Here is a 26,161-nt window from a genome sequence, read left to right on the forward strand (position 1 = left end):
GAGTCGTAATAACAAAGTAAGACTCCGTTAAAAGGGCAGAAACACAGACTTAGCCTTCCTCCACTCCGAACTCAATCTCGCGGCCCATTTACTGAGCCCGGCCCGCTCTATATAGGTCAAATATCTGCCACCGGTGATGAATGTTTCGGCAGCGTTGCTGGGAAAAGGCCTCAGCAGCACGAGCCCTGATATAACACTAAACATCACACAACACAAAGCAGCCTACACAACAGGTTTGTGGACTGTTTTTATAGACGCAGATAAAATCTAATGTGTGACAGGGGGGCTTCTGGAAGATTCCTTATTGACAGAGTGCAGTTTTAAAAGATTAAAGAGGCTTTAGTCTCATGTCATACAGTGATGGGTCATGTCATATACAGTGATGGGTCAGTTTTTTTTTGTTTGTTTTTTTACAGATGATATCCCAGAGTCCAGCAATGACATTGCGTACAACAGTGAATGTTTTTGTTTTTGTTTGTGGTGATAAATTGTTGTATTAGTATGAGCAAACTTTTTTTTTTGGTAAATAATTTTGGTCACATTAATGCAAGATAATGTGTCACTTAATAAAATTGTCTGTGGCGCAAAGGAAAAGTTTCAGCTTTTAATAAAAATAAAAAAAATAATTAATTAATAAGAAAAAGAAGAAGAATAAAAGAAATAATAATAAATACTAAAATTAAATAAATTTATAAAAAGTAATAAAAAGAATATAGAGAATAACAGATACTACCAGTTAAGCATCAGATGTGGCTTGGATAATCAACTACATTTGAATTAAAGGGAAAGCTGAATATTTATTTGGAAGTATTTGAAAAACTTGACGGTCTTGTTCATTTACAGTGATGATGATGATGATGATGATGATGATGATGATATGTTCTTGCAGTGCCACCTTCGGACCCTGTCGTCGAGGGAGGGCCTGTGGTGCGTCTGAAAGCCCACACACCCCATAACCTGACATGCAGGGCATCCGGAGCCAAGCCTGCAGCTGAGATCACCTGGTACAGGGATGGAGAGGTCATGCACACTGCGATCTACTCGAAGGTGAGTGTTCACACCGTCACGACATGGTTCTTTCTCCTCAGCTGTTCTTTCTCCTGCACGTTCTATCTGCTGCATTCTGTGTAATGCATTTCCATCACTGTTTTAGTGTTTTAGTGTTAGTCTTTTTGCTTCCAGGTCTCATTCGGGTGCACTCGCTCTATCTTCTCTCCATCTTCGCTCCTTCCTGACTCCTTAGCCCTTCCCCCACTTCTGTTTCTTCCCTTTTTATTCTTTATAAATATCCTTCTGTCTCACACACACCCCCTCCGATGTTCTGGCACTCCAGCATAAATGGAGCATGTTGAAGCGCAGACAGGCATAAGCGTCCAATACAGCAGAGTTTCTGCACTGAGCAAGAGAGAGTGCAAGAAAAAGGGAGGGGGAGAAGGCAAGCAAAAGAGACAGAGAGAAAGAGCAAGCGAGCGAGAGAGGGTGAATTCGGCGTCGACAATGCCGAAACACAATGGAGAACTCAGCGGAGCATGAACGGGCATGAAAGTGTCACATTTGTCATGCTCTCTGACCACGCTAAACGACACTAAACTGCACGCTTAAGAGGGCGGGAGCTGCAGGGAAGTAGAGAAGAGGGAGAGAGAGAGAGAGAGAGAGAGAGAGAGAGAGAGATGATAAAAGAGACAGATGCAACACCAGGAGAAAAGATAGAAGGTGAAAGAAGGCAAAAGATGCTTGTTTAAGAGGGCTACAGAGTGAGGGATGAGTGACAGGAGGAGAACGAAGAGAGACAAACAAAGACAAAGAAAAGCAAAAAAGTGAAGGAGGAGAAGAGTAAGCAGGAGGTGAGGGAGGAAAAATGCATAAGGGACTGAGGGATGAAGCGAAAGGGTGTTGACAAGCAGCGTTGCGATTCAATCTAGTGCAAAAATGCTCTAAGTGAGCCAGAGGTGTGTCTGCCAGAGTGGGCTCATGCATCGATTTGCCGCCCCTCAGCTTCCCATAATGCCCCCCTCCCCTCTGCACCCCCTCCTCCTGGTTTCCCAGAATCCCCCTGCGCTGTCTTAACACCACACCCAGAAAGCTGCCCCCTGCCAAAACTCACGCTCCTCTCCCCACTTAGCCGAATCGATCTGGCCGAGCGCAATAAGCAGATTTAAGAGATGATGAGGAGCAGGAAGAGCTGATCGAGGGCTCGCCGGGAAAAAATGTGCACACAGCAAAATGGCATCATTAAACACACCGGCTCACCTGCCATGCTGAGGGAAAGCCAGCTCTAATCCCGGCTCAACACCGCAGAGCGTACTCACAGCTTCATGGAGATGGCATTAAAGCCCATATAGACGAGAGAGTGGAATGTCTGGAATGATAGATGGGGTTATCGTGAATCTTTCACGTTTAAAGAGTGATGTAAAGACAGCAGGAGTGGGGTGTTCGCAATCTTCATACTATATGGGCTCGCTAATCTGGTACAAAGTATAGAGAATACACTCCAGGGGTAACCAGGGGTTCAATATTCATGCAATCGAAAGGTTATTGAAAAAAATGCCTCAGATTTAAAGAGCCTCATCGCAACTGTCACTGTGACAAAGGCCACGCCTCCTTTAGTAAAACCGACATCCATGGAGGACTTTGTAGTTCTATATGTACTATTTATCTCCTCGGTTTTTCTTTCAGTCTCTGATGGAGGATGGGAAAAGGGAGACAGCGGTCAGCCTTCTACCTCTGGTGCCCGATGACCGTGATTCGGGGCGGACGTACACCTGCAGGGTCCTAAACCCAGCAGCCCCAGGCGGACGCCAGACTTCCATCACCATCAACGTTCAACGTAAGTGCTCTATCGCATCTTGGGTAAGGTTGGAGTAAAGCCACAAAAAAAGTACAACACAATGCATTTGAAATTGCGTGTAACATGGAGGTGTTGCGTTGTAGATCCCCCGTCGGTCACTCTGTCCGTCCAGCCTCAGACTGTAATGGAAGGAGCCAAAGTGCTGTTCATCTGCTCGGCTTCCGCCAGCCCAGAGATCACAGGCTACAGGTAAACAAATATATAAATAGACATCATGTCTAATCCCAGATTAGTGTCAAAATAAGAGCAGAGTGGTATAAAATCTGAGAGGGTTTGGATTGTTGTTAATATGCCTTATCAACACTGAAGGTCAGTATAATATGATTAACCTTCGATTTGCTCATTAGGACCTAGATTAATTATGAAGGTCAGTTAATAATAAAAATAATCATCTAAGAGGAAAGCCATATGTTAGCAAACAGTTCCAGTCCCATCTTTGTGTTTGGGAATAATACATTTTTTATTTCAAGTCATCCTCATGTCTCTGCTCCAATAGGTGGTCTAAAGGTGGTGTCCCCATCCCCGACGCCAAAGGGGACAGTCTGGAGGTGACGGTGGATTACTCATATTTCACAGACCCTGTGTCCTGTGAGGTGTCCAACTCTGTGGGAAGCACTAACGTCAGCACGCTGGTGGACGTGCAGTGTAAGTGCACACACAGCAAACGTTCTTGTGACAGTTAACATGAAAGATTTGTGCAAACGTCATTTTCTGAATCAAATATTCCGGTTATAAAACTATTTCCCATTCTTCGACATCCTTGGTTTGAAAGCTAAATTACGTAGCTTTTGGCACCGGTGATGTGTCAAGGCTGTGCAATGAAGCTTGAATAGAACAGACTTTGGCTTTAATGATGCACAGGCATCACTAACTGCACATGTGCGTCCAGGCAGATTGCATCAAAAGCTGTCTTCTCAGGAGGCACTGTCATTAGGGACACGTGCTTTGTGCTATAATTGTGTGTGTGTGTGTTTTTTTAAAATGCAACTCTCTGTCTTTGTTTTCTGTAGTCGGTCCCAGGCTTTTATCAGAGCCTAAACCACAGACGGTGGACACAGGCATGGATGCAGCGTTCACCTGCGCCTGGACTGGCAACCCTCCACTCACCCTGGCATGGACCAAACAGGGATCCAGTGTGGTAATAATACCTCCTTCTTATTTCACCCTACTTTTGTCAGGAAAATTTGGAGAACCGTTGTTCGTTCGGTCTTTTAACACTGAAACGACGTGCATCTGCTTGATGAGTAATAACAGGGCTGTGATGACAGTCTTTATCGATTCATGATGAGAAGCCTGAGAAGAAAACACTAAGCTAATAGCAGCTGATCCCCTTCAGAATGGGGTGATGAGTTTCATAACAGAGCATGTAGCAAATCGCTGCTATCTTGGGCATTATCCATGCACATGAGTGCGATGTCTTTAGAAGTGCACATGCTGATCGTCAGCCAGCACTGGTATTTTGAGCCTGCTGTAGAGCCTGTGCATCACACATCAGCCAAATATCTCCCGGGAACAACTCTTATGCCGGCTAATAAGATTTTGCAAAGAGCTCGAGAAAGCAACCAAGGAACAAAAGCGAAAAAGGGAGGTGGGGTGGGGGCAAAGAGGCTGCAGTGGAGTGCTCGGCTAATTTCGGTGCTACACCTCCTCTATCTTTCTGTCCCGTACAAGCACAGGGATGGATCATCTCATCCTCGGGTGTGTTTGGTTCATCACCACTAGATCCGGATTAATTGGCTAATTCGATGAGTGTCTGTGAGTGAAAAATCAAGGGGAGTTCTAAACGGATTAATCAGAGTGCAGCCGGGTTGGGCAGGGATGAGATGGGGGGGTCAGGGGGTGGGGGGGGGGCGTTAATGACTGATGGGGTTTAACGAGGTAGCATGGAGCGTGATGCTCACACACCGGAGGCCAGAACACCTGGTGAGAGAGGGCGCCCGCTAGCAGCCGAGCCTGATCTGGAAAAATGCAGCTAGCTTTAATTAGAAGTGTGCCGGCTCTAAGGACTGAGGCCGGCACGCTTTAGACTGTAATTAAGACGGCGGCAGGCGAAATTACAGCTCCAGTCACAGCTCTCCCCTCGGTATTAGCAGCTCCAGAGTGAGGAGACGATTATGGCTACGATTGCCTCGCAGGGCTGTGCTGCTCACTGAAATAAACAGCAGGCTATTTGTTTTCTGAATTGGATCGTGCACATCCGACGGAAATAATGATGTTAGGATAAAAATGTTCGTGCAACGAGTGTCCAAATGGAGGAATTTTGCATGTAGATAATTACAACAATATTAGACAATAGCATTGAGAGCTATTTTAGATTCATAGCTGCAGATTTGGCCCAGATTTAGCTGAACGAATAATTTGCCCAAGAGACATGAGTTGAGTGACTGCCAATCCACAATGAAGTAGGCGTGGCCTCTGTGCAGGTCCTCATGAAGTAGGTATGGCCTATACGTCGGTCAGTCCACATGGAGTAGGTATGGCCTATGCGCCTTTCAGTCCACATGGAGTAGGTGTGGCCTAGGTGCCTTTCAGTCCACATGGAGTAGGTGTGGCCTATGCGCAGGTCAGTCCACATGGAGTAGGTGTGGCCTATGCGCAGGTCAGTCCACATGAGTAGGTGTATCCTATGTGCCTTTCAGTCCACACGGAGTAGGTGTGGCCTATGCGCAGGTCAGTCCACATGGAGTTGGGGTGGCCTATGTGCATGTCAGTCCACATTGAGTAGGTGTGGCCTATGTACCGGTCAGTCCACATGAAGTAGTTGTGGCCTTTTTGTCTGCCAGGCCATATGACGTAGACATGGCAGCAGTCAAAATGGAGTAGGTATGGCCTCTGTGTCTGCAAGGCCACATGAAATAGATGTGGCCTCAACACCTGCCAGTCCACTGTCTACTTCATGTACACTGACAGACACAGAGGCTACACCTACTTCATGTGGACCAGCAGACACAGAGTGCTATCATACTTTATCTGGACTGGCAGATACAGAGGCCATGCCGACTTCATGTACACTGGCAGACAGAGGCCACACCTACTTCATGTGGACTGACAAGTGCATAGGCCACAGTAGGCATGGCCTCTGTACCTGTCGGCCCACTTGAAGTAGGTATGGCTTCTTCCTGGTTTTTTCCCCCAAGGAACCTGCCCATATTCCATATTCCATAAGGAATACTAATGCTTGAGGTGTGTAATCTAATCTCATCACAGTGCTAATGCCGGCTCTTTCTGAATGGCAGGTGCTTAGCAACAGCAACACACTGCACCTAAAGGCCGTGACTCAGGAAGACGCCGGGACCTATACCTGCAAAGCTATCGTACCGAGGATCGGCGTGGCTGAGAGAGACGTCACTCTCACTGTAAATGGTAAAGCCTCTCTCTCGCTCTCTCTCCTTCTCTCCATCTACCTCCGTCCATCTATCAGCCCTCAAACCACTCATTAAAGTTATTTCAAGAGCGCAAATGAATGTGGACGTCAGAAACGCCTATTTTCTGTACCGGCTATTTCAGTCTGGTAAACTCTTTCAAACTCATTATTTAACATCTGCCTCATCAGACACACACTTCTGCTTCCTTCCAGCCCCCTTTTCACCCTCAAACATATACACACAAAACACACACACACACACCCATAAGAGTAAACAGAAAACAAGTGGCTTATAATTGCATTCAAAGACACTTTCTTAGAAATCAAATAAGCTCACAAATTAGCCAGGAGATAGCAGAGGTGTCAATATCTACAGGTGTAGAGGTATAACTTTTAAACATTTTGCCCAGTTGCTATGGTGATATTCAAGCCACCTGGAAACTACACTTCAGTTTTTCAGAGGTCAGATCTTATAGTAATAAAATTCACCCAGTGGGAAAGCCAGCTCACTGAAGCGGAAAGAAGTGTGAAAGATGTGTTTACTTCTGGTAGCAGTTGATCTGGCTTCACAACATATTCTAGGAGACTGTTGACCTGTGAATGGACAAAGCTCAGTTTTGTGAACCAATAGAAAACAAAAAGGGCAGAGCTATACGCTGGGATGTTTGTCATATAAGCTGTAAGCATGATAAACCGTAACAATGTTTTTGTGGTAAAATTCCATCCCTTCCTGGATTGCTACATATAATCCAAGACTGATGGGAATTTATAAAGACTTACAGCATGAATTATCTAAAGTACCAGGATGTTTAAATCCAAATCCAGGTTGCAATTTCCAACTCAAAATATCCTTCTGTGTTGTACGATTTTTGCTCATTTTTCATGAAGGGTGCCAATATTTCTGGAGCTGAATGTAGATATCTTGGCTTTTAAAACCTGCAAATGTTGTAGATAAGACACTGACTTATGAGACAGTGCAAACAGGGTTTTCTGATTTGGACACACCCACAGACTCGAAGACACGCCCACTTTCATCTCTAGAGACTTTTATTTAGAGAGGTTCATATTTTTCTACATGTACACACAGACACATTTGCTGTGGTTGTGTGTTATGACTCATACAAACTTTTGCCTTCTCTCTCTCTCTCTCTCTCTCTGCAGGTCCACCCATCATCACGGCTGAGGCTACACAGCAGGCTGTCAAACACGCCAAAGGAAAGCTGGAGTGTCTGGTGGGCAGCAGCCCACCTCCTGACAAAATAGTGAGTTCTTCTCCTCGTGTGTGTGTGTGTGTGTGCGCTTGTTAGGTATCTTACATTTACACAGCCTTGACAAGCTATGCCTCCATGTGGCGTCAGTTTAATTTTTCTTCCTATATGTGTGAGTGTAGGCGTGAGGTGTGTGTGCCATGTGGATATCACATGGTAGGATTCAACCTCCTATCAAGATCTAAAGCGAAATTCTTCTGCGTTCTTTCTCTCTCGCTGTCCGATTCTTTTTGTGTGTGTGTGTGGGTGTAATACACAACACACACACATACAGACACAGACACAGAAGCATGCAGCACAGTTGGATGTGGCTGGACGAGGAGGTCACTTTTGTAGTTCACCTCCAGAGAGAGAGAGAGAGAGAGAAGGAGAGCAAAAAAGAGAGAGAGAGAGTGAGTGAAAGAGAGAGACAGAGAGCGAGAGAGAGAGAGAGAGAGAGAGAGAGCTGCAAGAGGATGAATGATGGATGAGTAAACAGATACAGCAAGGAAAAGAACGAGAAAAAGAACAAAGAGAATCAAACACAGGGTGAAAGGAGAAATACAGGCCAAGGATTGATAGGTTGAGCATAAAATGGAGAGAGAGAGAGAGAGAGAGAGAGAGAGAGAGGGAGGATCTGACTTCACTTAATCTTCTGAAAAAAAAAATTCCTGTTTCTTTGACAAAAAAAATCTATTTTACACAATTTCCTCTTTTCCCTGAAAGTAGTCAATCTGGCAAGACATGTCTGAAGTGAGCTTTTGTTTTCAGCATTGTACAAGATTTCCAAATTTCCAACAAAACAGAACAATAAAATAAATCACACACTCACCTCAGAATGCCAAGTTGTTCAGTAACTCAAACAGACGTGTGGTTTTGTCGTGTGGAGTCATCTATAAAAACGGACAATGTTGCAGAGCTGAAACAACAGTAAAGTCCATTATTATAAGTCTTAGATATTTAGCCCAAAGCACAGGGCCAAATAATAAGCAAAAGCTATAACTCCACTTAATTAACTCATTAACCTTGATTTTAATGTTCACGTAGAGAAGGGCAAGTCTGACTTTATGTGCTGTCTGTCCTCAGGTGTGGACGTTCGGGGACGTGAGCTTGTCCTCTGGTTCCTCGGGCCGTTTCTCTGTGCAGACAGTGAACAGCGACCGCGGCGTCCTATCCTCCCTCGTCCTGTCCGAGACACTGGCTCAAGATTTCCAGCTGAGATACAACTGCACTGCGTGGAACCGCTTCGGAACGGGCGCGGTGCTCGTCACGCTCAAAGAACAAGGTGAGGGAAGAAACACAAGAACAGAACGGCTCGATCATTCGTCTGTGGTTTAATCAGGGTTGCACTTGTGCTAAATAGGGAAGGGAAACGAGGCTAAAGTGATAGCAGTGACGTGTGAGCAGGACGAGGTTAATTTGCATGCTAATGCATATTCATATATCCTTGCCTTAATTATAAAAGTGAATATAAAGATGGACCTTAACCATTTTTTTTTTTTTACTAGTTTCTTAGATATTCAAAAGTACTAAATGTCTCATTTATATTTCAAACTTGTTCAGGGTTACTTTCAAACAGGCCTTTTTGATCTTTATTTCACGTTCTGTTCTGGTTTTTTAAAAAAAGAAGAAGAAGAAGAAAATGAGGATTAAAAGATGCAAAGACTTTAAGACTTTGTTTTTAAACTGAAGCTCAGCTTTGCTCATTTTGTAATAAAAGTGGAAGAAAGTGGAAGGCAGCTAAGATAAGGAGGGGAAAAAAAACATAGGTGGTTATATTCTGACATAGTGTTTAGTACGCGAGACAGGATTTAGTGTGATATTGGGCTGAAAGAGAAAAGGACGTGGTGCGTCTTGTGACAGGTTTTTAAACTGAGCATTGTTTAATCATAGCGGGAGGTGGGGATGCGGTCAGGGCCACAGGAGGGCATGGGGCCTTTTTTTATTATTATTATTTTAAAAAAGTGAATCCTCATGCATATTCATTAACCCTGGCATTAATTATACTATAGTGAAGATGTAGAAATGCTCTTAAACCACTTAAACACACACACACATATATATATATATATATATATATATATAGTGTGTGTGTGTGTGTGTTTAAGTGGTTTAATATATATATACACACATACATACACACATACATTATATATATTTATAGTGTGTGTGTGTGTTTAAGTGGTTTAATATATATATACACACATACATACATACATACATACATACATACATAGTGTGTGTGTGTGTGTTTAAGTGGTTTAATATATATACACACACATACATACACACATACATACATACATACATACATACATACATAGATACATATATATATATATATATATATATATATATATATATATAGGATATTTAAAAATATTAAAAGACTTATTAAATCATGTTCGGGGTTTTTTGATCTATATTTCATTTTCTGTTCTGCTAAAAGGAGGATGAAAAGATGCAAAAATGTTAAGACTCGCTTTTAAACCGAAGCTCAGATTTGTAATAAAAGTAAAATGTAAGAAAGTGGAATGAGAATGAGTAAGTAAGGAGAAACCATAGGTGGTGACAGTTTTTGATTCACTTTTTATTAGTGTTAATGGGAAGAAAAAACAGACTTAAGATAGGATTTTAAACTAAATGATAGCTTTGTGGAAGCAAAACAGGATGGTGTGAGGCGAGGGGTGCACTTGGGGCCAGAGGAGGACATGGACCTCTTTTTATTGTGGGGATTTTAATTTGCATACTCATGCATATTCATAATTAATCACAAATTAATAAGTGGGAAAATCTCCCAGAGCATTATAGTAGAACTTTAAGCCATGGAAAAATGTTACACTCAAACATATTTGTTCTTGTAGACCAGGAGAAAGAAATAAGGATGAAAAGACAAAGGTTTAAGACTTTTTAAAACTGAACCTGCTTATTTGTAATAAAACATGTTAAGAAACTCCGAAACCATAGGTGGTAATATTCTGACATACTGTTTAGTACCCGAGACAGGATTTTGTTTGATCTTGTGCTGAAAGAGAGTAGAGATGATGAGAGCGGATAAAATGATGCAAAGATCTTTAACATGGGCTTTTAACCTGAGGCTGAGCTTTGAACGCATCCTGATCACGTTAATCAGAAAAGTGAGCGCTGTAGCAGAAAGACAGCTCCCCAATGTGAACGAAGCCCCTGTGGATGTCGCTTTCATGCAGAATGAACGGAAAATGAAGATTTGTGTAGCGCTTTCAACAAGTGACACTGTCACAAGGTAGTTTCTTAGAAATCCAGATGTGGAATAGAGCTATAAAGAGCAGTGGTGAGGAAAAAGTTCCCTGAGATGATACGAGTGTAATACAAGATGAGCAGAGAATAAAATGAAATAAAATTAAATGAAATTAAATTAATTAAATGAATTACAATAAAATAAATTAAAATGATAAAAAGAAACAAAATAATTAAGATATTCTATTATAATATTATAATTAAATGATAATGGATAAGCAAAGAAAGAAAGAAAGAAAGAAAGAAAGAAAGAAAGAAAGAAAGAAAGAAAGAAAGAAAGAAAGAAAGAAAGAAAGAAAATAATAATAATAATAATAATAATAATAATAATAATAATAATAATAATAATAATAATAATAAAATAAATAAATTGTATAGTGAAACCACTTGAACAACCAATGAGAGAGATGCTCAGCAAATCACTGGAGAAGATGCTAGAGGTGAGGTTTTATGAGAAAACAAGGGCAACGTAATGTTTAAAATAGTTTTAAAACTATTAGTAGAATTTTTTTTTTAACAAAAACTGCAGCTTTTATTTTAAAAACTAAGAAAGACTTAATTTCCTTTTAGTTATAGAGGTTATATTTGTTAATACTGATGTCAGGGAAAGGGCCTCACAAAGATAGAATGGTGTGTGTGTGTGTGTATGGAAATGATTTGGCCTCATATAAAATCAGATGCCACTGCTGCCATATTATTCTGACATTTAGTACAGTAGTGGCAGAAGAGCCAAACTTTGTGATCAGACAGCTACACAAGTGTACTGAGATAATGTAATGGTTTCATTTATTACGTCCAGCTCCATGAGGCTCCTTTTCCCCGCCTTTTATCCTGGCTGATTCGTGACAGGCCTTTCTCCAGAGTCAGCCCTACACCAACAGATCCACAAAAAAAGCCCTCTAGTAGTGCGCTTATCTTAATTATACTCCGGCAAATCAATATCATTTAATCAGGAGATGGAGTGCTTAATGAATACATCTGCCCCATAACACAGATATAGATTTTGAGCCTAGATTAATTTGATTCGGGGGCCGCTGGGTGTCCCCGCGTACCGCATGGCTGGGCCTCGGCTCGCTGCTCCTCCTGCACCGGGGGCCTGAGTTTGTTTAAATAAGGCTGAGAGTATAGTAGGCAGTCGTGAGAGACAGTGGAAACGAGATCCTCGGCTGCAATTTACATCAAGCCAGAAGAAGTGTGTCTCAGGAGAAATACAGCGGGCGACGCTATATCTCCTGCAATCTCTAATTAGATTAGCGTCAGGCGTCTCAGCACGCGTCAGGCCTGGTTAGCCCCCTTCCAGCTGAGATTAAAGAAAATTCTCCAGGCTCGGGAACGCCACGCCGGATGAATTTCTATACGCACATCTATGAGCAGTGACAGGAAGACAGACTGTTTTGAAGTGTACTGGCCAGTTCGCTCCAGATCCTCCTGAGGATACGGCACAAGGCTCGCTAGAGGTCGCATCGGCGCATCTGTAATGAAACGCAATCATTCTTAACATTTTCCGGCATCTCGAGGCTGATTTGGCATTAGAGAAACGAGACCCAGTGCAAAAATCAATTAAGATTTAAAAGGGTGAGCTGGTGAAATAAACTGACTTTGCAGTTCTGTAAATGAGAGTTGGCTTTATACGCTGACCCAGCTGTCAATCAGCGTACGTGTTTCTCGGAGCGAGCGCTTATGATTGACGTCGCGTTTCTTATTCTGTTACAGAAGCACTGCCCTTGCTCATCATCATCGGCTCGTCTGTCGGAGGAGGATGCGTTTTCATCGTTTGCGTCATCACCCTGGCGTCCATCTGCTGCCGCCATGCTGCGAAAGGTGAGGACATGGGTCAGGAGTTGGACTCGATTTATAGATTTGTGTCCAATATTAAAATGACAAAAAATATTTAAAATATTAATCATTATGGGGGAAAAAATCAATACGAACTGAATAGGACATTTATATTTCTGGCATTTAGCAGACACCCTTATCCAGAGCAACTGATATTTTTATACAACTGAGCAATTGAGGGTTAGGGGTCTTGCTTAAGGCTCCAGGAGTGGCAGCTTGGCTACCAGTTTTGTATTATGGCAAATTAAGTACAGGTGATTGGTGCACACGTGGGAAAATGTCACCTGACGATGAAAGAAGCTAACGTAAAAAGAATTAAAATGTAGAAAGTTGAACAACCAGTAAATATATTGATCATCACTTCACTTCCCTTCTCTCTCTCTCTCTCTCTCTCTCTCTCTCTCATAGGTAAAAAAGGGACACGCCTATCCAAGAGTGACATCCGTGTACAGATAGTGCACAGTGACCACAACGCAACCCGTGGGAACGATGATGAGGAGGATGTGAAGGAGCCCATGGTGAGAACATTGAAGCTGTGCATTAAATACATTAAATGTACATAAGATATACATATAAGTACATACAAAAAAATAGTTGATTTGGATTGTCTGGGACAAAATTGACCAAAGATGTTCCTCGGTTTCTGTCTGTGCTAGAAAGAAAATACTCCAAGCTCATGGAAGTACACAAACTTGAACCTAATATGGTATTTTTAAGCATTCGAGCTGTTTGAACACTTTATGCTTGGGTACACTCACAGTATGAGCATCCTAATGAGAGCTCAGCTGGCTTGCAGCAGGGTGTGTGTGTATGTGTGTGTGTGTGTATAGCAGTGTGTAACCAACCTGTGTGTGTTTGATTTCTATCAGGCTCCTAACAGCAGCGAGTCTCCTGGGACATCACGCACGGAGCACAGCGATCTTCTGGAGGAAGAGGATGATGAAAGATCAGATATTAAGGTAAGTTTCTTATAAACACTTTTATTAGCAACATGGCTGACTACTTGGGTGCCAAACGTATCTGTTGTTTTTGTCGCTTCAATATAATTGTACGGACTATATGGAAAGGAATGCTACATAAAACCAGAGAATCGTGTAGGTTTGCATTGCGTTGCTATGTTCAGCGATGCGAGCCGACAAAACACACCTACACAAACATGGAGGATGGAGACATTCACATTCACTGATACACAGTCCGATACAAGATTTTACACTTTTCTTTCGAAACAGGACACCGCACAAAAGAGCAAAAGTGCTTCTGAAGCTGTAGGAGGCAAAACCAGACGATATTTTATTATTTTATTATTCGGAGATCTTTCAGAATCTAATATACTCGCTCTGTGGGGTTCCAAAATTGCATGAGCGTAGATGTTAACAGTCATCTGATTGAGGATCATTGCTGTTGAAATGTGCACCACTCTAGAACTTTAATATGTTAAAATATATCTAGGTACACAACTTACACACAATTGGACTGTCCATCAGCGAATGGCATAATCACCACAGGACCACCACTGACCAGATCATATCTGAGTGCTAGATGATTCCCAGCACAGCAGACATGCTCATCAAAAGGCAATAAATGATCAGGGAAATACTAATCTCGTCATTTATTAACAGAGGAACTCGATTCCCAGGCTGGAAAGGATCAGATTTTCTCACTCAGCTCTCCACATGCACTGAAGTGGAGAAAGATTCTCAATTCCGATTGGTCAGGATGTGCTGATTAATTTGTCCATAACTGTAACTCTGACAATGATCAGGAGGGTAACAGTAATTCTTCTTGGTGTCAAGCCACATCATACCTCCTCGCTGGTGATCAATTCCTTATACCAGCAAGCCCTCGGGTGTGCATCAGTCCTTCTAGGATTTTAGAAATTCTGTGATCTCAGAAATGAACACAAAATCAAGAAAAGTTTGCAATTCAATAAGATTTTCTACAGAGACGTGACATCATCAAAACACTCATTCAGTCAAAGCCTTATTCGAGTCTCGAGTACAGATATCGCAAAAAGTCATTACATGTGTGTTCACTTTACTGGTAGGAGTTTAAAAGAAGAATCCTGTGCTTGCAATTTTAACAAAAAATACGTAAGTTGCAAGTTTTGCAAAACACTGCTGCAAAATCAAGCACTTTTGGCCACAACAATCACAAAAAAAAAGCTCCTGGAGGAACTGAAAATGTAAAAATCCTGCGCTTGCAATTAAGTCAATTAGCAAGTTTCCCACAGTCGCAAAAAAAAGTCGCAATAATCCCAGAAACCTCCCTGAATAACTCACCTTCTGCAGCTTTACTAGCACTTTGCTTGCACAAAGTCCCATATGTCCTGTTTCACAAGCCCATGGGCTCTACATAATGCACAAATTATGCATTTGGTACTAAAAATAAAGATGTATAAATATATTCAAGTATTATGTTACTACATTAGTAGATTTGTTTAGGAATCGTTTTGGAGAACAGCGGCACTGACAGTTCACAGACTTCAACTCACAGGTTTATATTCATGCACACATAAACTGTAATATACAGCTATTTCTATAAGGGAAAATAATGTAATAGAATTTTACACTGTGGGGGTTTCTCTGTAAAGAGATTTTCATTTAATATTTATGGAAGGAGTCTCCAGTGTCAGTGAAGCTGTTTGATTAAGTACACACGTTTTATGGATGTTGTACATGTACAAATGTAATAATAAATAGATAAAAAGCATGACGGAGTTTTTTAATGAATACGAAAATGTAGTTGCGGTAAAAGGGCAATTATTCATTAATCGTTAGAAATAAATATGAATATAATTTAAAACTGTCATTTTTATTCTATATTTTTATATTTCTGTGAAGCTGCTTTGAGACAATGTCTACTATTAAAAGTGCTGTACAAATAAAATTGCATTGAATTTTAAAGGATCAATGGTGAAGGATTGATGGATATATTCATGTTATCTTTTCTCTCCACCCAGGACCCCACTAACGGCTACTATAACGTCCGGGGTCACGATGACCGCCACGTGGCACGCACTGGCTTTTCTGAGTTTGTCCCGACCTCACGTCCCGTCTATACACCGTGCCAGCTTCCTTCTCCAGGCCCTTTGTACAGCCAGAGCACCACCCAGCCACGTGTCTACGACTTCTCCAACCGCTATGCCACCACCCCGGCTACCCGCACCACCTACGAGCAGCAACCTCAACAACAGCAACAACAACCGCAGCCGCAACAGCAAACGACTCCCACAATGTACCCACAGGACCCTCTGTACCTGCCCAATAACTACAGCCGCGCCTTCACCAGCTACGTCAAACCCGCCTCCTACGACAAAGTGGACACTTTTGAGCAAACAGATCAAGCGAGTAAGGTGTCCGGGTCGTCCCGCTTCTCCTACGCGTCCTCGCAGCAGTCCGACTACGGACGGCCGTCCCAGCAGCGCATGCAGACTCACGTGTGAGCGCCAGACTTGCAGACGTTTGATCCATGAAGGACTTTTCCCCTCAATCTTAAGTGCGCATTGGGAGTCAGAATCGGATTATCCTTCTTGAGCTTTCGGAGAAAGGAGAACTGCGGGACAACTCCCATTTCCGAGTCACCTCTGGATTGTCTAAGCTAATTTAATCGCGTTTAGCTTTGTCTACTAGCTGAACTTCTGGTGAATGAATGCCATTCTTTTGTAATCTCACTTATTATGGAGACGGGCACGTCAGGACGCTTCAGCGTCTCCGAGCGGTCTGTGATAGGAGTCATAGACGGATCAAATGAACTAACTTTTGTAAATGAGAAGCTAATGATCTTATGCTGGACCACAATCAAAAAAAAAAAAGAAAAAGAAAAAAAAAAGTCTCGTGCTGGCATGCTGAAGGAATCGTAAGCACATTTTGTGTGTCGTTGACTGAACTACAACAGGAATTCACAGATAAACTGAGACAAACTGGTGGAAATGATAAATTATGCCTCTTTTTATGAAATCTACTGACAAAAAAAAAAAAAAAAACCCTTCACAGACTTCCTGAAAGAAAGAGGTATAGTTTTCTCTGATTAGCTGAACAAAGAGAGATGAAGCCCTAATGAAGATGCAACCCAGACACAAGAGGCTTATTTTGCACCCCAAAATGGCATGTTACTAGTTTTGGGGTGCAAATAAAAAGGTGCCTGGGGTGTATTGAGAGGCTGGTGGCAATCTGAAACTGCGAAAATCAACATGCAGTAATAGTTTAGCGACTGTGATTTCTTTACTAAAGAAAGTGCGGCGCGAGCCGTTCTATCCGAAATGACACAATCAAAGTATCTCCGCCATGTTTACACACGATCTAAAGGTAGAACACAATGCTCCTGATAAACGAGTGTAAAAATTCGGGGTTGAGCCCTCTCCTCTTGTCTGTTGCATGCAGATGACGTGTCTATGTGAACGTATCGAGCGTTTCTTTCCATGTCCATTCCTTGTGTGAGACATTGCTTTACTGCACCTGATGCCATTGGATCGTGGTTATCCCGATGACCGGGTTCCCGTACTGCCATTTCTTTTCTTCGGGCCTGAGTGATTTCCATTGGGCAAGAAAAAAAAAAAGAAGAAGTAAATTCACAAAGTGAACTGTGCCGAAAAAACACATTGCTTGTCTTTATTTTTCTACTTTATATAAGCCTTAATGTACAGTGTGTAAGCTGCTCAACTGTAAAGTACATTTATATTATGAATGCTTATAAATATATATCTAATTTGATTTGATTTGATTTTAACACAGCGTATTATTTTAGTTCACTTTTTCTCCCCGTAAGCTTGAGTTCTTCATCGTTCTTGGGGTTGCGTTTCTTTTAGACACTTTTTTTTTTTTCTTTTTTTAAGATTATGCATTGAGGTCTTACTTGCTAAAATGAGCTATTGTTGCTTGTAACTTTGTACACATATTTATATTTAAATAAAACCATTTCAAATAAAAAAAAAAAAAAAAAAAGCTGGAGTGGAGTGTGTTTTCAGCTTGTTATCAGTTGCTGAAGATTTAAATAAATGAGGAAAACTAAATGATGATTGGACTCCTGAAATCTGGACTGAATGTCAAAATGATCACCTGCATGTTATAAGTGCCTCTAATTAAATTAGCTAGCTACTTAAATAAACAAGCAGCTGTCATTTCTTAAAGCTTTTACAAGATAAACTAAATGATGATTGGACTCTGGGAAATTAGACAGGAGTGTTAAAATGGCGTTTAATCAGCTTTATTTTACAAACATAGTCATGCCGCCAAATCAACTAGCTAGCTACTTGCCTAACTGAATAAATGAGCAGCTGTCATTGTGTAAATTTACACACTTATGCTTCAGATTGAACTCCGGAAAATCTGGAGTGTTGAAGTTATGTTTAATCACCTTAATTTTACAAATAAGGCAAGTGGTCATGCATCTAATTCGACTAGCTAGTTACTTACATAGATAGCAGCCTATTTAGCTAGTTACTTACCCAAATACGTGAGCAGCTGTCATCGGGAAAACGTTACACACTTAAAATATGTCAAACTAACTGATGATTGGACTCTGAAAACCCAGAATACAATGCCACTGTTTTACTAAATCATCAGCAAATGACAGCAAAGTTTTCTGTATGATTAAGTGTATTTCTTGTAACACTGTAATTTAGCAACGCTAAGTGTTTTAATTACACAGCAGAAGATCAAGCCTTTTATTCATTTGTTATGTTTGTTATAGAACTATCTATAAGACAAGTTAGTTTTGACTTACATTATAGCAGCTATAAACAGTTACCTCTCTCTCTCTAGCTCTCTCTCTGTCAGACTTGCTCTCTCTCTCTCTCTCTCTCGTTCACCATCTCTCCTCTAAGTGTTACTATAGAAACGATAACACGTTACAAATGCATTCAATGAACACCAAAACCAATGAAATAAAGTTAGTACTACTGTCTGAGCTGCTGTTAATCAACACCTCCTGGCTAATCAGAACACAACGTTCAGCAGTAAAACATTTCTAGTCAAGTCAAGAAGCTCTTCTTGTCATTTCAACCACATATAACTGATGCAGGACATAGTGGAATGAAATAACGTTCCTCTAGGATTATGGTGTTGTATAAAAGACACAGAGCTACATAAGACAACAGAAGCAGGGGCTAAAAAGTAAATTATGTGGAATAAATTCTGTGGAGACCTGGCCATTACACATGCATGTATGGTATTCTAAAAGGCAAGGAATTTATAAGGAATTTCATTCAAAGACATTCTTGACATGTGTGCCTCCAGTATTATGGTAAAAGTGGGAGTGTCATGATCAGGCATCCTTAAGCATGGTGGTTTATTGATTAGCATGTTTGCTCACATATTTACATTTCTAGCATTTGGCAGATGCTCTTACCAAGAGCAACTTACATTTCTGTACAACAGAGCAATTGGGGTTAAGGGCCTGGCTCAATGGCCATGGGATTCAAACTCACAACCTTTTGATCAGTAGTCCAACATCTTAATCACCAAGCTATCACATCCAGGGTTGGTGGCTTGATTCCTGTCTTTGCCCTGTGTGTGGTGTTTGCTTGCTATCCCTGGGTTTCCTCTGGATACTCTGATTTTCTCCCTGACATGTGTTGTAGGCTGAATGGCATCTCTAAATTGTCTGTAGAAAGTGAATAGGAATGAGTGTGAGTGTGTGTGTGTGTGTGTGTGTGTGTGTATGTGAATGTGCCCTGAGATGAGTTGCCACACTGTCCACTCTCTTCCCTGGCTTGTGCCCCAAGTCCCTGGGGCCAGACTCAAGGCTACCAGTGACCCTTCAGAGGATAAGCGCAATATCCCATGAAGTTCCTCTGTGATGATGTTCACGGATAAAAGCTCTAAATACCTACAAATGAACTGAATCGAAACATAGAAAGTGGCATCCTTGGACTGCTTTGGTTTACACTCTCACTGAGCTCTGTAGCTGGAAGACAAGTCTACAGATTGGAGCGCAGCCATTATTTAATAACGTCTCCCTTCTCGCTCATGCTCTTAGATCTAATTAATCCAACAACTCTGAGCTTTTCAGTGGAGACTGAGATTGACACCAAGCAACAGTCAGCATTTAGCAAGTGAAAAATGATGCTAGACCACACTTGCAACTGATTCATATTTCATTCTGAAGCACATTAAGCCAGGCAATCCAGAAACACAGTACAGAATGGATATGTAATAGTATAATATATAATAATATATATATATATATAGAATGCTTATGATAAGTGATGGACGATGTTAGGTGTTGTGCAGGTCAACATCATCAAATACACAACACAAACACTGACATTAGATCTACAAGTCAATGGTTTAAGTCTACAAGTAAAGCATACCCAAGCGGCTGAAGGGCAGAGGCACAGGCAGAGGTATGACATAAATATTTATATGCTGGCAGCGGATACAGGAACAATGTTTTACACTAATAAGCAGGTGTTTATAAAAGGTGTACAGTGGGTCAACAATAGAGATGACCAAACCGTCCATCAAGAAGACTAAACCTTTCCTTCTATGGTACGTATGCTAAGCTCTTGGAGGCCTCCTGTGATGCTGGAAGCTTTAAAATTGCATGAGATGTGATGCCTAAAAGGAGAAAAAGTCACATTTTGCTGATAATATGTGGAAGGATTTTATAATGCTATACTGGGAAATACACAAATGTATTTATTATGGATGTAATGCAAAGCCATTATCTGTTTCACGCTCTATGTATTAACACCCATAATCACTATTCCAATTTAATCCCAAAGGGGGCGTGGCCTTCAGCAGAAGGAAATTTTTGTCCTGTTATATATACTATACAGCATTCAGTGTTTATCACCAAAGTAAATAGGTAATTAAATATTTTTTTTTATTTTCTTTTATGTTTATTTCAATAAAGAAAATAATATTTATTTATAATATATTTTTGTGAATTTAATATATATTTTTTTTATTTAATTTAATTATAATATATTTTTGTGAACATTTTTTAATGAATTTAATTATTTTCTATTTCTGTTCACAGTAACAAATGTTGTTGTTTTTTTTGCTTCATATATGATCAGACAACCTTATACACCTAGAGGACAAAAACTATACAAAATATATGACCAGAAATGTGTGTGCACCAGATTATCACACCCATATAAGCATCCCATTCCCAATTTTAGAATAACAACCATTCTTCTAAGAAGGATTTCCACTAGATGTCGGCGCATTTCTGTGGGGATTTGTGTTCATTCAGTTACGAGAGCATTAGTGAGATCAGACACTGATGTAAGAAGTGAGGAGGTCTGGAGTGCAGTCGGTGTTCCAGTTCATACCATTGGGGTTGAGTCAGAGTCAGTGTCAGGGCTCTGTACAGGGTACTCGGGTTTGTCCACTTCAACCTTGACGAAACACCAAAAGGTTTGGACTTGTTCATTCCAGTAAAATACAACTGTGAGCTCTGACGTTTGAGGCAACTGATTGAGGAAGATCTTCACATGGATTGAGGGTCAGATGTCCACAAACTTGGCTCTACAGTGTATATTAATCCACATTTACTAGAGCCTTGACGCTATTTAAAAAGTTGCTTAAAATGTGCAGTAGCTTTCTTCATTTCCCTGCCTTCCTGCAGTTCACGCGGTCACACAGACTTAATCAATTTTAAAAGATGTTCACTCACCAAGCTTAAAACCAGAGCGCACCATTCCATCTCGCCATCATGTAACATTTAATAGATATCGATCCTTTTCTTTTGTTTAATTGGAACATTCTGCTCATTATAATTTTAATTAAAAGCTGAACCGTGATCACTAAGGTTTTTGTTTTTTCTCCTTTGTCACCTTCACCTTCAGAAGCAACAGAACTATAAAAGATTTATGTATGGCATGACTCTCAGGTTAGGAGTTTAAAGCTGCAGTATGTAACATTTCTTAATGGTTTAGAAAGTGTCATTATTAGGTCAGGTGTATAAAAGGAGGGAAATAGCCATCGGTTCGTGTCCAGGGACAGAGAAGTCAGAGATGTTGGGTTTGGTGTATATTGGCTTGTAGCCTTAAGTCTAAAAGTCTCACTGGTGTTATTGCTAATATTCTAAAAGCAGTTTGAACCGGAGACATGGTCTAATGACAACGCCCTCAAAAGGAACTCAGAGATAAATAAACACTGGTTTAGCTCTCTAGAAGTGATCACAGACCCAGAATTTAATGGGATTAAAAATAATGCAGCTTTTGCAATTTTTTTTCTTGCTAATCATCCCAAGTTATTCCCTAACAGAATTATTTCCTTAGCAGACATTTTATTCAGCAAGTCTTAAATCGTCTAGAGTGTGTATTGACTTGCCGTTTTCTACCATCAATTTAATCTTCACAGTGAATAGAAATTTTTTTACTCCCCCCACTGTGAGTTGCTTTCAATGACATTTCTGTCAGAGAGATCTCAAGGTTATGCTTTAATTCCAGCTAGGTCTGATAAGCTAGATTTGTGAAACACAGGCTAAGGTAAGCAAGATGCTAAACTGCTAGCTGATAAGAGACTTTCCAGCTTAAATATTACTTCAGTTAAATGATCAAAAAATGTTTTATGATTTTATGATATGATTTCCAGATAGAGTGCTGTACAGATGAGGTATTTGGTAGGCCATCCTCGGAAAATCTGAACGATCTGTGGCTAACAACAGTTCAAGATTTTTACATATTTTGTTTATGATGCCTCCTGGTGGTCCAGCGGCAGGATCCCACGCTCTAATTATTGCAGGCAGGTAACTAACCCAGCCACTGAAGAGTTATTTCTCAGTGCCGGTCACAAACCCAGTTAAATTGGGAGGGTTGCATCAGGAAAGGCAATCTTCATTTAAAAAACCTGATAAGGGATCCACTGTGCTTTTGTGGATGATTCTAAACTAATGGAAAGTTGCAGTTATTAGTATAAACACAACAAGGATGTTGTAGATGAGTTTTCCTGTTCGATGTGATGCCGTTTATTGTCCCTGACAACCAGTGTAGTCCCATTTAGCATCTCTTTAGCAGCCATCTTTTTCAAGGCACGTAAAAGCTTAAAAAAAATCACGAGTGGTGTATTACCGATGGATTTTATGGATAGAATGAAACCAGAGACCTCATTTCAGGCTTTCAAGCAAAAAAACATTTTAAAAAATAAAATAAAACAAACAAACGAATGAATGAATTAAATATAAAAAAAATAACACAAAAACACAATAAAAACGAAGTACAAAAATACTAACTCATTACATTTCGATATAGTGTTAGTAGCACTAATTGAGAAGTTCAGTGTTTTTTTGTTTGTTTGTTCAGGCTACAGAAAGCAAATTTACTTTAGTCAAAGAAAAACTGTCCTCCTGGTAGTCCTGAGATTTTAAACCAAACTTTCAAACCAACTATTCAACTTTCAGGTGAATAATACAGATACTACCAGAGTTACTCACCACACACCATGCTTCATCTGTAACTGCCACCTCCACATTTATTTCCTGAAGACAGAATGCATCCTACTTAATAAGATGAAGTCTGATAACTTCAGGTAACTACTGAGAACAGTAAATGTTTAAAAGGCTTTTCTACACAGCAAAAACTAAGAAATCTCCTGACAGCCTGACGAATTGGACAATTTACGACAAATTCAGTTGTAAATACAAGCTGAAAGGGAAGGAGCTCTCCGTTACTGGATGTCATTTATTTTTATTGTATGAGGTGTTAGACAGGGTGTTGATGGTGTATGATTGTATGGAATGATAAGGAAATCTAAAATAGCTGTAATTTTAATGTTAGGCTAGGTCTAGGCCGGTAACACATTTGTTTATATATATACACATTATATATATATACACACATTATATATATACACACATTATATATATATATATATATATATATATATATATATATATATATATATATATATATACATATATATATACATATATATATATACATACATATATATACATATATATATATATACACACACATATATATATATATATATAAAATAACTTAAATAAATATAACTGGGTATACTATAATTACGGGGAAATAATAAGCATTTTGAATAGTAACAGGGGCTTAGAAGGTAGCAGGTTTGACTCAAAACTCAAGGGTTGGGGGTTCGATTCCCACCCTATATGCATGGAGTTTGCCTGTTCTCGGTGTGCTTCGCAGGTTTCCAGTTTCCTCCCCCGTTCGAGACATGCATTGAAGAAACTATCCATATAGTGTGTGAACAGGTGTGGTGTGCCAGGTATGGATGGATGGATAGAAATGAGATAAATCCAAGTTGCTTTGGATAAGGGTGTCTGCAAATGCCGTAAATGTGTGCCCTGTGTTCCCTGGGACAGACTCCAGGCTCCCCTCGACCCTATGTAGGACAAGAGGCTCACAAAATGCAGAGTAACAGTACCTCCATTTCATGTAGCCACCACATCATTGACCATTTTCCTATAACAGCATGCCCTCAAGTGCATTACATCTTATTTTTTAAAATCAGACCTTGCTGGATGTTTGACATTAAATTCTATTAATTATAATATAAAATTGTCTGTGATACCTCCAGGTGAAAAGCACTGTGTAGTGTGAATCAACATGGGAAGCATAACATCTTAATTATATTAGCGGTAGAAGTAGTAATGGTTTCATTTCTAACTATGAAAAAAAAAAAATGAAACGGTTAATAAAAATATATAATACGGCATCTTATCAGCTAGTACTATAACAGTAAAGGCTGGTCAGTAGATTCAGGAACTTTTAAAAGTCTTGTAATATTCATTAGATATAAAACTAGTGCACTGATATTGGACAGATAAAGTTTATATAACACTTAAAAGCAGACATAAAAGAAGAAGAAAAAAAAACACAGTACAGCACATTATAAGAGTCATAAAAGTGAAAATGTCCATCAATCATTACAAGTGAAAATGCAAAAGAGGTGCTAATATGAAACACAAGCATTTACAAACGCTTTGCAGGATGTTGCAAAAAAAAACAAAAAAACAATGTGGGGCAAACTTGTATAATCCTCATGCAGTAAGAGATGCAGATTTAACCATGAGTAAGATCGCTGTGCGCTAGTCAGGGTGTTAGCATGCGCAGAGTCACATGACCCAGCCTGGCCTTGAGCGTTTGGGCAAAACGATGAGTGAAATGGCTAATCATGCATTCTAGTGGTCGGGTATCCTGAACAGTTCAACCTAATAATAATAATAATAATAATGGAGCCAGCTTTACGGGAGAGCCGCAGAAATTTCTAGATTTTTTCTAGTTTTTTTGGGAAAAAAACAAGTTCAGAAACACATGCATAAATTCCAAAATGATTTTTTTTTTGGGGGGAAGGATGTATTTGTGAATTCAGCTCAAATGTAACAGTCTTCATGCCAGAAGGTCATAAGGCCAGTTGATGGAAACACGATGCGGTGATACAATGCAGAAGCAAAAAAAAAAATTAAAATAAAAATAAAAAATAAAAATTCACATGCTTAAAAAAATTCTCAAATATAAAATAAAGTCAATACTAAATTGTTTTACTAAACTGAAACCACAAATATTTTCAGTTTAATTAAACTAAAAACCATTGGTGTCCACGGTTAATTATATCATGTTTTGTTTTTTTTTTATTAGAATTATAAAATTTATATATTTAAAGCTTCCCATGATAATAAAGACCTGAGAACAAGTGCTGGATCAAGCTTTAGGTTCAGCAATATAAAAAAATAAAAGTGTCCATAAGGATCATTTGGCAAATATTTTCTCTCACACACACACACACTCTCTCTCTCTCTCTCTCTCTCTCTCTCTCTCTCTCAATCATACACATATGTATACACACTGGGCATCTTGTCGTCCTGGAACTCATCACGTTGCTACACTTGAGTGTGTTGACGTATCCACTGACGGAACTTTGTGAGTCGTGTGTAGACGCCAGGTTTGTTGCGGCGTGCGCAGCCTTCTCCCCAACTCACTATCCCACACTGGAACCAAATATTAGCCTCGGAGACACAAACCAGAGGACCTCCAGAGTCACCCTGCACAACACACACACACACAAGAGATGACCTGAGATGTGTATGATAATTAACAGGAAAAGGAAATCATATAAAAGAAGTAAGTCAAGAAGACTAGTGTGTATAAAGGTATAACAGAAAAAGGGTGGAAAAAGATAAATAAAAAAAAAAGGGGGACTGGGAAGATTAATAGAAGGCAGTTGGAGGTGAGAGCCAAAACAAAGCATATGGATAAATATTAATAGATAAGATAAAAGAGCGACGAGACAGAGCAGTAAACAGGTATATAGGAAAAAGATTAATAGAGGAAAAGAAAGAGGAAGTAGATTGGAAAATTAATATGCAAGAAGAGAGTGCCAGAAAAAATGGGAGAGAAAAATGAGGCAGAGAAAAAGCTGGAATGAAGAAAGGAACTGGAAATGGAGATAAAAAAAACCAATATTAATTGAAGAGATAAAAGGTAGAAAGGGGACAAAAAGGAGAAGGGGGATGTGTTAAAGGAACAGTTTGGCAAAAAAAAAAAAAAAAGTAGAATGTTTTCTTCTGACCTTAACTGTAGCTGCTTTTTTCTTTAGTTTTATGTGAGAGTCATTCAATTCATTGAATTCAGGTGTTGTTTTTCAGGGGTTGTGCTTGTGA

General features: G+C 40.1%; 2 protein-coding genes across 3 annotated transcripts in view; one reads left to right on the forward strand and one right to left on the reverse strand.

Moving 5' to 3' along the window:
* kirrel3l (kirre like nephrin family adhesion molecule 3, like) overlaps nt 1–17,484 on the forward strand; it is a 51,743-nt gene extending 34,259 nt beyond the window's left edge. The window contains exons 4-15 of the mRNA XM_058414442.1: nt 890–1,047; nt 2,677–2,827; nt 2,932–3,037; nt 3,345–3,493; nt 3,859–3,986; nt 6,085–6,211; nt 7,374–7,474; nt 8,546–8,744; nt 12,449–12,556; nt 12,980–13,089; nt 13,441–13,530; nt 15,531–17,484. Of these exons, the coding sequence (XP_058270425.1) occupies nt 890–1,047; nt 2,677–2,827; nt 2,932–3,037; nt 3,345–3,493; nt 3,859–3,986; nt 6,085–6,211; nt 7,374–7,474; nt 8,546–8,744; nt 12,449–12,556; nt 12,980–13,089; nt 13,441–13,530; nt 15,531–16,013 (1,910 nt within the window). The 3' untranslated portion in view covers nt 16,014–17,484. The remainder of the gene's footprint in view (nt 1–889; nt 1,048–2,676; nt 2,828–2,931; nt 3,038–3,344; nt 3,494–3,858; nt 3,987–6,084; nt 6,212–7,373; nt 7,475–8,545; nt 8,745–12,448; nt 12,557–12,979; nt 13,090–13,440; nt 13,531–15,530) is intronic.
* Nucleotides 17,485–25,119: 7,635 nt separating this feature from the next.
* Nucleotides 25,120–26,161, reverse strand: part of st14 (ST14 transmembrane serine protease matriptase) — a 58,816-nt gene continuing 57,774 nt past the window's right edge. For both annotated transcript variants that reach the window (XM_058413764.1, XM_058413763.1), the window contains exon 19: nt 25,120–25,543. In XM_058413764.1, the coding sequence (XP_058269747.1) occupies nt 25,382–25,543 (162 nt within the window). In that variant the 3' untranslated portion in view covers nt 25,120–25,381. The remainder of the gene's footprint in view (nt 25,544–26,161) is intronic.

This window comes from Hemibagrus wyckioides, linkage group LG17 (assembly GCF_019097595.1).
Source record: "Hemibagrus wyckioides isolate EC202008001 linkage group LG17, SWU_Hwy_1.0, whole genome shotgun sequence".
Classification (NCBI taxonomy): Eukaryota; Metazoa; Chordata; class Actinopteri; order Siluriformes; family Bagridae; genus Hemibagrus; species Hemibagrus wyckioides.